General features: G+C 44.2%; 1 protein-coding gene across 3 annotated transcripts in view; it reads left to right on the top strand.

Annotated features, from left to right (window-relative positions):
* LOC141107996 (sodium- and chloride-dependent neutral and basic amino acid transporter B(0+)-like) overlaps positions 1-12,212 on the top strand; it is an 86,915-nt gene that overhangs the window by 54,231 nt on the left and 20,472 nt on the right. For all 3 annotated transcript variants that reach the window (XM_073599139.1, XM_073599140.1, XM_073599141.1), the window contains one exon: positions 7,765-7,993. In XM_073599139.1, the coding sequence (XP_073455240.1) occupies positions 7,765-7,993 (229 nt within the window). The remainder of the gene's footprint in view (positions 1-7,764; positions 7,994-12,212) is intronic.

Below are 12,212 nucleotides of genomic sequence, written 5' to 3'. Positions count from 1 at the left end.
AAACCCATTCTACGTAGAGTCTCCCACAAGAAGGGCCACTCTACTGTATCAAACGCCTTTTCTATATCTAATAGGGCAATAGCCCTTGTACCAGAGTTGTTGTGTTGAGCATGTATATTGGTGAAGAGTCTCCCAAGATTGACATCAGTGGACCTTTTGGGCATAAATCCTGTTTGATCAGGGTCAATAACCGCAGGTAGTAGTGGGTATAAACGGGTAGCCAACAGTTTGGTTAAAATTTTGAAGTCATTATTTAATAAGGCTATTGGTCTATATGAGGCACATAGCTCTGGATCCTTGAGGTCCTTATGGATCAGAGTAAGATAGGCCTGATGCATTGAAGGGGGCAAATCACCCTTGGACAGACAGACAGTATACAATTGGGCTAATATGGGTGCTAAAAGTGCTGCGTGTGCTCTATAGAAATCTATTGGAAGGCCATCAGGCCCTGGCGCCTTTCCCATCGGGAAGGACCGTATGACCTTTAAAACCTCTGAGGCCTTAAAAGGGCGTACCAATGACTCTCGTTCCTCGTCCGACAACCAGCCAAGTGCCAACGGATCTAAAAGGTTTTGCAACGACTCTGGCTGGAAGTCGGGGGGAAGAGCAGAGGTATAAAGTGTTTGATAGAAGGCTTTAAACATTTGTAGAATTTCTACCTGAGAGGTCACCATATCCCCAGTTGGAGACCGCAGACCAGAGACCACTGTAAGTGGGTATTCATGCTGCGCCAGCATAGCCAGGAAACGACCATTTTTGTCTCCCTGTTCAAAGAGCCGCTGCCTTCCTTTGTGCATATCCAATCGCGTAACCTCCGTCAAATGTAAATTTAGTGAACTCCGGGCAGCACTTAATGCATCAAAACGAGCTATTGTGGGATCTGCACTGTAGATTACTGTTTGATCCTCTACCATCTGTTGTAACCTATGAGTTTCCCGGCCTTGCTGCCTCTTGACACTTGCGATGATTGAAATATATTGCCCTCTAGTATAAGCCTTGAATGTGTCCCAAACCATCTGTGGAGTTGAGGAGCCTTCATTAAGATCCCAAAACTCCGCTAATCTAGGTGGGATAATGTCAGCCACCTCAGGGTGGGAAATCCACTGTGCCCCCAGCCTCCACAAGGCCGCATCACGAAATGCAGACGAGCGAAACTCGATTACCAATGGGCTATGATCAGACAGCCCGCTAGGTAAGTACTTGGCCCCTATTACATCTGTCAGCAAAGCCGGATTAGAGAAAGCCAGGTCAATTCGTGAGGCAGTCCTGTGGGAGGCCGAAAAGCATGAGTATGCCCTTGTGGCCGAGTGTTTCCATCTCCATATCTCCTGCAGCCCCATTGCCTGAGCCCAAGTAGATAGCTCAGAACTATAGTTCTTAAATGGGACAGGTCTATCCAAGTCTGGGGAGATAGTAGAGTTGAAGTCACCTATCACCAGTAATTTTGTCGGATAAAAGGAAGCAGCTTTTTCCAAGACCTTATATAGCAAATCATGTGAAAAGGGCGGGGGAATATAAATATTTATAATTATGTATCGTTGAGACCAGTGTGAAAATACCACAATTGCAAACTTGCCCTGGGGGTCTGTACACACATCCTCAACCACACAGGAAAATTTCTTATGTATTAGAATTGAGACCCCTCTAGCATAAGAGGAGTAAGTAGCATGGATAGCCCTCTGGATCCAGGGTTTTTTAAGGGTTAAAACCTTGCTGCCTGTGAGGTGAGTTTCCTGTAAGAGAATGAGGTGTGGGGAATGGGTTTTTAAATATCTTATCAACAGTGCCCGTTTGAATTTGGAATTAAGGCCTCTAACGTTCCACGAAAGGACTGAAAATTTTTCAACTAGGGGAGTAGCCATATAGGTTTAAGGGACCATGACCAAATAAAATGACAGGAGGTACACAATTTAGGGTAACTCACAAGCAGCAAAATCTCTAAATTATACCAACATGTACCAACAATGTTAGATTTTTGAAGCAAATTTATACAAACTAAGACCACAACAAAAAACAAAATAAAACAAAAAATACCCAAGCACAAAGTGCTTATCCTACTAGATCCCATCTCCTCTCCCAAAAAAGAAAAAGGGAGGAGAATTAGGAATAGTTTTACCCAAAAAAAAAAAAAAAAAAAAAAAAGGAAGAAAAAACAAACTACAACTATAGATTATAGATATACCCCTAAGAGGGGATATCGTACTACAATTTGTTCAAGCACCTTGCAGCTAAATGGGTGTGGGTATAGTCCCATCCACCACTAAAAAAAAAAAAAAAAAAAAAAAAAAAGGCAGGGGGGGGGGGGGGGGGGGGGAGTTCAAATAAGTCAGTAAATCAAAAAATAATGAGTAAAGGATTTGGGTTATGACTTGACTCTCGGTGTAAGAGGCAGTCCAAATCCGAGAGGCTGAGCAGTCCAACTCCAGATAAAGTGCATTCATTTAGGCATTCATTAAGTCCACAGAAAAAAAAAAAAAAAAGGATTTCGGACTTATGTAGAGGAACTATAATAGTGGGAATATTACCCACAGCCCATATATCACCCACGACCATCTAACCAGGATGTAGCAGCCTCCGGATCAGTAAAAAAATGTGCTCGGTCACCATCTACAACTCGGAGCTTGCTGGGATATAATAAACTAAACTTGAGGCCTTTATCTTTTAGGCGTCTTCTAACCTCAGTAAAGGCCCGGCGTCGCTGCTGAACTTCAGGGAAATAATCAGGAAACAACATAATTTTTGCATTGTTGAACCGCAGTTCTTGTTTGGCTCTAGCTGCAGCCAGTATCCTATCTCTGTCCCTGGAATTCAAAAGCCTTAGTAAAAGCGGTCTGGGAGGGTTGCCAGGAATTGGAGGGGTTGGTGGGATTCTGTGTGCCCTTTCTACCACAAATGTAGGAGGCATGGCAGGTAGATCTAACAATGATATGAGGAAGGATTCCGCAAATTCAGCGGGTTTATTACCTTCTATTTTTTCAGGAAGACCTATGATCCTTAGGTTGTTTCTCCTCATGCGATTTTCTGTGTTCACCGACTTCTCCTGTAAAGCCTTTACCTGTAATTGCAGAGCACGTAGATTCCTGGAATCTGCTCTGGTATCATCCTCTAGCTGTGAAATCCGACTCTCAGCCTCTGCAAAGCGGGATCTAAATTTATCCATATCGTGCCGAACTAAGCTGATATCAGAAGCCAAATGATCTATTTTGACCATTACTTGGTCATTCCCTGCTTTAATTGCTGCCAGCAGCTCGGCATGAGAGGCTGCATGGGAGGCTGCAGATGAGGAAGCAGGATCAGAGAGCGTCTGTGTGCCGACCGACATGTTCCCTGTGAAGAGCCTCGTGGGTAGTGTCGTGGTGTCGGCAGCAGCAGGCTTAGCGGTGCTGGATGCGGTGGGGGCAGTGGAGGACCGGAGCTTGCCCGGAGATTGGTAGGACCTCGCGGTGCACCGAGGGCCTTTTTCTTTCCCAGGGTGCCTAGGTACAGCCGAGTCTAGGGAGAATCGGCGCTGGAAGTCAGCCCTGTCAGCGCTGGAGGATATTCAGGATGGATGTTGGAGCGGAGCTCAGCCTGCACGCGTCCTCTCGCTCTCTCTTACATCCCGGAAGTCTTAAATTTCTGACTCTTGCCTGGCCTTAGCCAGTTGAATAGTGTTTCGTATGACTATATTTCTACTAGTAATAGATGTTACAGCTGAAAACAGTCTTAGGTCCCATGATGCAATGCAAGCTTGCAGGCCAGCTTCACACTTTCAGCTTGTGGTAATGTGTCGTAAGACACATAACATGTATTGCTGCATTGTAGAGCAATTCGTCTTTAATGACACCACAACACACCTCCTTGTAGTGTGTTTCCCTATGTTACGTTACAAGAAAAAGTAATCTTAAGCATCTTAGGGTGCATTGGCAGCCCATTCATTTTGAATAGGCTACCTTAATGCAATGAATATTAATGAGTGTTAGTGCACTTGCATTAAAGGACTGCAAAATATAAAGGGGCCCAGTGGCGGAACTACCAGGGTTGCAAAGGCTGCTCTTGTGACCAGGCCCTGGAGTTCCACCACTGTGGGGGGGGGGGGGGAGGCACCAGGGCTGGAGCCAACATAGACATCTGTTTTGAATCCGGGGCCCAGTGGCAGAACAAGTTCTGCCACTTAGCTCCGGCAACTTGCCTAACAGGGGCGCGCTAGTGTGGGCACCTGGGAAAACCTTTCCCTATATCTCACAATATCTCTTGTGGAGTGCTTGGGATTTTCAGGGATTGCCTAAAAGTGGACAGAGTAGGAGACAGTCAGACAAATTAGGGTAGGGAGTTCCAGAGGATGGGAGAGGCTCAGAAGAAGTAATGTAGGTAAGCATAGGAGGAGGTGACAAGTGAGCTAGAGAGCAGGAGGTCTAAGGGGAACAAAGAGAATGATTTGATTGGTATTTTCTGACTAAATTAGTGATACAGCTGGGGCAGTGTTGTAGATGGCTTTGTAAGTTGTTAGTATTTTGAATTAAATTAGTTCAGTTTGATTTCATTTGAGCACAGCCCAGATTTAGAACAGATTACCTGCTGCCTTAAGTGAATAGATTGTGGTAATGAAAGGGTTAATTGCCAATAAGGTAAGTAAATTGTGATGCCGCTCTGCCATACCCTTGAGAAAGTCGGATATGACTAAAAACGTGTCGGAGTGTGGCTTTGCGGAAAACTGGAAGTGATGTCAGGTGGGTTTGGACAGAGTGTACTCCCAATGGGAGCAGGCTTTAATATGTTACAAGCTTTCTATTGTTTGTCATTTTGTATGTAGCGTTCTTTTAATAAACACTTGGTATGAATGTATTACACTATCGGAGCCTTTCTTGCACATTTCCTATTTGATAACTGGAGCTTGGAGAGTGAGGAAGGAGAGGAGGATCATGCATGTTATGGTGGTCAGAATTGTTTCATTATCTGTAGCCTGAGTGATATGAGCCTGTCTGTTGATAACAGAGGCATATACAGTACATATCATGGGTTTCCCATCCACTGGGCGAGGTTTTTTACTGACAGCACAGGTGTATTGGTGGAAGATTGGGGAGCATTACTTCGGAAACTTATCTGGTGTGGACACATAGGTGTAAGCAGCCCATTGCATTAGGGTGTGCACCCCAGAGGCAAAACACACTTGCATGTGTATACATATACAGTGCCTTGCAAAAGTATTCACCCCCCTTGGAATTTTTCGTGTTTTGTTGCCTTAAAACCTGGAATTAACATGGATTGTTTGAGGATTTGCATCGTTTAATTTACAAAACATGCCCACAACTTTGAAGATGTTTTTTTTTTTTTTTTTATTGTGAAGCAAACAACAAATAGGACAAAATAACAGAAAAAGTCAATGTGCATAACTATATGTGAAGTTATGTATCACAGAGACAGGTATTGTGGTAATATTGAAGTTTTCCATACATTAGAAGGTTCCACCATTATTGTTAAGTTATTGATTAGTAAGTTAGCACTACACTTTTTTTTTGTTATATAGAAACACATAACAGTGCTTAGCAGCAAGCCTTTTACTGACACTTTTTTTTTGTACCTTCATTAGTTTATTGTAAATAGTAGTGTGGTGATTGCCTATTATACTAAAGATTGGCATGTGGCATTAATATACATTGACAGATTTCAGTTGTGATAGGCACAGATTGGCAGCACTGATGGGCAGCACTGATTGGCACTGATGGGCAAATACTAATTGGCACTGATAGCAGCGCTGATGAGCACTGATAGGCAGCACTGATGGGCACTGATTGGCAGCATTGATTGGCACTGATGGACACTGATTGGCAGCATTGATTGGCACTGATGGGCAGCACTGATTGGCACTGATGGGCAGCACTGATTGGCACGGATAGCGTCACTGATGGGCACTGATAGTGGCACTGATAGGCAGCACTGATGGGCACTGATAGTGGATAGGGATAGGGATTGGCAGAGAGGGGTGGCAGACATTGAACGGTTGGTGTGGTTCATGATAGACTGATGCTTTGGCTTCCATACTTTCTGACCTGGAAAAGTATAACGAAATGTATTCTGATTTATTTTTCAATTTGTGTGTTCTGGGTCTGCAATGCGGATAAAGTGGAGCTCCACCCTATTTAGCAACCATGGCTCCACTGGTAGCTGATCCCTGTGCCATTAATCTTTGGATTTTTGGGGGGTTTTGTTTAATCCCTTGGCGCCATCCACAGGCAAATATGCGACCTATTGGTGATTGGCCATTGGTGCCAAGGGGCCTCATATTTGCATGAATTGCTATCCAAACAGCTGTGCCGAGAGCGTGCACGGTGCACACTCCCAACACAGTTACCCATGCTTAACCGAAAGCTCCCCATCGCTGCTTGCATCGGGAGTTTTCGGATCACGTGACCGCCGTGATTGGTGTGATCATGTGCTCTTAAGCCCTGTCCCACCTCCCAGCTTCATAAATCTCTAAAAGGGCCTGGAGGCACCAATGTGAAAAGGTTAAATACCTCTTTTTGTTCAAAAATCCCACCACTTCCGGCCCACCTCACCATGGCGAGATACATAAACTTTGCTCTCCTATTGGCTCCTGGGATATCAGTGTCATCAATCCCAGGAGTCAACAGACATCCACCTCTTCTAGCATTGTGTTATTTCAAAACTGGAAATTACGCAATGCCAGGCGGCACTTCCCTTCCTTCTGGATTGTGTTGATTGACAGGTTGTCACAACTATGAGGCGGGAACTTCCGCTGACACGGCCATCACTACAGCAGCCTGCAATCAACACAATGCACCGTGCCCTGACCGCGCAGGCGCAAGATCGGGAGGTGCATGCCGGGTAGCCAGCTGCACCAAATCCCGGAAGCAAGTAGAAGCAAGGTTTCAGATGCCCAAAGTAAGAATGGCCGCTGTCTGTATACCAGGGACGCTGTGAGGAAATTAAGATTTATAGGCCACATCTATGATTACAATGTTAACAGTTTCCACTTTCAACTGAAGTAGCAAAGAAAATCACAGGGGTGTTTTTTAAAAAGAATTGACAGGGAGATAAGAACAGATATGCAATTAGCATATTCAGAAAACGGTCATCAGCTGCAACCCTGTATTTTTCTTATGATAGGTTTATAAAATACTATAGTTTGCCTTTAAATCATTCTGATGGTTGAGGGATGGGTCAACAGAGGCACATAAACTTCAGGTTGCCAAGTACAGGGCTGCATATAACCTGTTCTGCCATAGCTAAACCTTGATTGGATATAATTAAGAGCATGTAAAGCCAAAACTGTTTTATTGTTTTGAATAAAGAATTGAAGAATAATACTCCCTACCAGTTTATTTTTTATGCATCCTGTTGGGGAGTAGGGATGAGCTCACCATTTAGTCCAAACACAGTTTTGGACAAAACTTTGCTTGTTTGGCGTTCAAGAGCTAAACATTGTTTGAAGTAGTGTTTTTTCAACTGTTAATATTTATGGCAGTTTCTGCTGTCAACGGTTGTTAGGAAAGCAGTAGGTGCCAACTCCCACCATGTCCTTAGAAACCAAAGATGTCACCATACATTTGCTAGCCGGGAATCCATGGAGATTAGGGATAGCATTGACATTATGGACCAAATATCACGGATCTACTCTCCTTGCCCACTCCGAAAAAAAAAAAAATGAAAAAGAAAAAGTTCAGAGACACTTTTATTGATTTAGATAGCTATCCATTTGAAATCAATACTCTTAGTTACTGTTGCTATTTAGGTTGCTTTTAAAAGTTTGCTTTTCCTTTCTAGGTGTGGAGAGATGCTGCTACCCAAATATTTTATTCTCTCAACACAGCTTGGGGAGGACTGATTGCTCTTTCATCCTATAACAAATTCCAAAACAATTGTTACTGGGACTCCATAGTGGTTTCCATTATAAACTGCCTGACCAGCATCCTTGCAGGATTTGCTATATTCTCTATCCTTGGTCACATGGCCCTAGTGTCAGGCAAGAAGGTTCCTGAAGTTGTGGATGAAGGTAATTCACGTTTATATTGATTCTTAAAACAGCAGAGTTTTTATTAGCAGTAAATGGATTTTCATGCAGCAGTCCTGTCATTTTGTGGACTGGTATTTTTCTGCAAAGTGGTATATGCAAAAATAAAAATAAACATACATGTAGCAATAACTCACGGTGGAGCTGCTGGTTTAAGCGGGTCTGTTACCTTCACCTTGCTTCCCTCTGTTTCACCGGCACCGGGTCTAGGGTTCCGTTGAGTTTACTTCTGGACGACACACGCACCAACACTGGAGTACGTTTTCAATGCTTTATTGAACAGACAAACTTTAGGAAGTAGCAGGAAAGAGGCAGAAAAGGAAACTTTCAGGAGAAACTCAAATATTTTCTTATAGAATCTTAGCGGCAAATGTCCTGGTAGAATTCAGATAATTAAGTGGAATGCGCTCCCCTTGTGGGACACACTCCTTGGTCGTCTGGATAGGCCTCTCTCACCGGTCTAGCAGCCAGCACGCAGCACGAATCAAAAGTCTCTGCCACAGACTTGTTTGGGGGGTAAATCTGTACGATCCTCTGCCACAGAATGTATCAGATTTTTCTGCAGTGAAAGTCAGTCACAGTGCCTGAACCTTTAAGCCGAACCGGCAACACTATGCTGTATGGTTACTTCTTTTGGATACGTCCTCCAATCGAGTCACCAGGCCCCTCTATTGACCAGCACGCTGCGAGATCCGTCCAAGACGGGTCCTCCCCTGGGATCTCCTCGGCTGTCCAGCTTCGTCACACAGGACCGACAGCTCAGGACCATTCCTCAGCCGCGGTGGTAGGCCCAAGACAAGCCTCTGGACCCACCCCTGCGCCGCTGTATCGTGGGCCTCCCGAATGGAGGACCATGAGGTAGCTCCCTAAGGCATACCCGTCAGCCAGGAGGGCCAGCGGGTGGCTGTAAAACGACCCTAGAACATGGCGTCTGTCCCATAAATACCCTCTTCCCAGAATGCAACTCGGAGGACCACCTCCACCGAGCTTGTCTCCGAGACAGAGGAGCATCTATACACTTCGACACGTTGCCTTTCCAACACTGACCAGTAGCAACAGCGACACCCACCGGTCAGCACGGAAGCACACACAATGTCAGCCAAGCTGGAACAGAGGCGAACTTTTAACCTTCCTAACACCCAATTTACTAAATTTACCTAACCTGCGGTAGATTGTAAATCTACCAGCGCTACATACACATTCTCAGTAATTCTTTGCCTTAAGTTTTCTTTAATAATTTCAGCTATCACATCCCTCATGGACCAAATCCTTTTTTATTGAGTGATAATAAGTTTTATGGTAAATGTATCTTTCTTTATTTTCTTTAATTAGATCCCCCTACCTCCCTAGTGCTGCCCACTAGATCTTATACTTACCTTCAGCTCCAATATAGCAATCTTCACTGTATTGTCCTACTCAGAAAGCATAGCCTTACCTCCAAAAATAGTTACTTCTCACTGAACATGTGTACCTCAACCCCATTCATTCCTAGGAGAAAACTGTACTCACGGCAGGCTTGGTCGGTCACTCAGAGTGCAGCTTTCCCACAGTAATGAATAGGGCTGCGGCTGTAAGAAGCTGACATTTTTGGAGGAAAGGTTGTGCAGTTCCAAGTAGGGCCACACAATTAATAAATCTGGATTGCAGGCTCAAAGTAATTATAAGACTTAATGGGCAACATTTGAACCAAGTAAATAAAAAAAAAATAAAATACAGTTGTCCTTTAACCACTTCAGCCTCGGAAGATTTGTGTAAAAAGCAGAAAAACGTCTGTAATCTGCCCAAAAAAGAAGCTCATGTACTTTTTAGGCTCTGTTCACACCTAGACATTTTTGGGCAATTTTCTGCTGTAAGCCTCAGCTCTAAAAACGCCCAACAAGACAAATAGCAATAATTTCAATAGCCCCTGTTCACATCTGAGCATTTTGTCATCTGAAGCAAAATGTCTGAAGCTCAAAAAAGTACAGGAGCTTCTTTTTTGGCAGATTACAGGCGTTTTTCTGTGACCTTTTGACTTGTACAAAATCGCTGCAAAATTGCAGTAAAATTGTGGCAAAAATTGTGCGACTTTATGTCTGAAAACAAAACGCCTAGGTGCCTTTAGGCCCCTTTCACACTTGTAAGACTTGTCCTACGACTTGGGACTGCAATGTCGTATGACAAGTCATTCCCCATGATTTCCAATGACTAACATTCATATTAGTACGACTTCAAGTCGTGCCAACTTCAAAGTAGTCTCTGCACTACTTTAGTCTGACTTTGATCCTGCTTTAGGCCATTGAATATCACTGAAGTCGGATCAAAGTCGGATCGACGTCTTAACTGATCCGACTTTGGCATGCGATTTGTGCTCTGATGATCTTGAAGGAGAACTCCACGCACAATGTAAAAAAAAAAAACAGCATGGGTTCCCCCTCCAAGAGCATACCAGGACCTTCTCCGAGCACACAGCCCCGGTAGGTCAGGAAAGGGGGTGGGAAAACGCTCAGGTGTGAATGCAGCCTGAGCTTCAGGCATTTTGCTTCAGGTGACAAAACGCTCAGATGTGAACAAGTGCCGTTGAAATGAAGGGGGTGTTGCTTGTTCTGTGTTTTTTGGGCGTTTTTTCGGGTGTTTTACGAGCGTGAGTGTACAGCTTGTATAACAGTGTAAATTTGCTGTCCCCTCAAAATAACTCTCAACACACAGCCATTAATGTCTAAACTGCTGACAAAAAAAGTGAGTACACCCCATAGTGAAAATGTCCAAATTGGGCCCAAAGTGTCAATATTTTGTGTGGTCACCATTATTTTCCAGCACTGCCTTAACCCTCTTGGGCATGGAGTTGACCAGAGCTTCACAGGTTGCCACTGGAGTCCTCTTCCACTCCTCCATGACAACATCACAGCTGGTGGATGTTAAAGACCTTGCGCTCCTCCACCTTCTGTTTGAGGATGCCCCACAGATGTTCAATAGGGTTTAGGTCTGGAGACATGCTTGGCCAGTCCATCACCTTTACCCTCAGCTTCTTTAGCAAGGCAGTGGTCATCTTGGAGGTATGTTTGGGGTCATTATCATGTTGCAATACTGCCCTGCAGCCCAGTCTCCAAAGGGAGTGGATCATGCTCTGCTTCAGTATGTCACAGTACATGTTGCCATTCATGGTTCCCTCAATGAACTGTAGCTCTTCAGTGCCAGCAGCACTCATACAGCCCCAGACCATGACACTCCCACCACCATGTTTGACTGTAGGCAAGACACACTTGTCTTTGTACTCCTCACCTGGTTGCCGCCACACACGTTTGACACCATCTAAACCAAACACGTTTATCTTGATCTCATCAGACCACAGGACATGGCTTCAGTAATCCATTTTCTCAGTCTGCTTGTCTTCAGGAAACTGTTTGTGGGCTTTCTTGTGCATCATCTTTAGAAGAGTCTTCCTTCTGGGACGACAGCCATGCAGACCAATTTGATGCAATGTGTGGCGTATGGTCTGAGCACGGTCAGGCTGACCCCACCACTCCTTCAACCTCTGCAGCAATGCTGGCAGCACTCATACGTCTATTTGAGAGCACGTGCACTCAACTTCTTTGGTCGACCATGGCGAGGCCTGTTCTGAGTGGAACCTGTCCTGTTAAACCGCTGTATGATCTTGGCCACCGTGCTGCAGCTCAGTTTCAGGGTCTTGGCAATCTTCTTATAGCCTAGGCCATCTTTATGTAGAGCAACAATACTTTTTTTCTGATCCTCAGAGAGTTCTTTGCCATGAGGTGCCATGTTGAACTTCCAGTGACCAGTATGAGAGAGTGAGAGCGATAACACCAAATTTAACACACCTGCACCCCATTTACACTTCAGACCTTGTAACACTTACGATTCACATGACACCGGGGAGGGCAAAAGGCTAATTGGGCCCAATAAGCACCTTTGTTGCCAATGGTTTAGACATTAATGGCTGTATGTTGAGTTATTTTAAGGGGATGGAAAATTTACACTGTTATACAAGCTGTACAGTCACTACTTTACATTGTAGCAAAGTGTCATTTCTTCAGTGTTGTCACATGAAAAGATATAATAAAATATTTACAAAAATGTAAGGGGTGTACTCATTTTTGTGAGATACTGTATATGTGTACTGATTTAGATATTTAATATCAATGGGCTATTCAGAATACTGAGAGAATATTTTTAATATTTGGACGCCACTCCAATAACCTGT

This window comes from Aquarana catesbeiana, linkage group LG09, assembly GCF_042186555.1.
Source record: "Aquarana catesbeiana isolate 2022-GZ linkage group LG09, ASM4218655v1, whole genome shotgun sequence".
NCBI lineage: Eukaryota > Metazoa > Chordata > Amphibia > Anura > Ranidae > Aquarana > Aquarana catesbeiana.
This window is presented reverse-complemented; position numbering and strand designations above follow the sequence as displayed.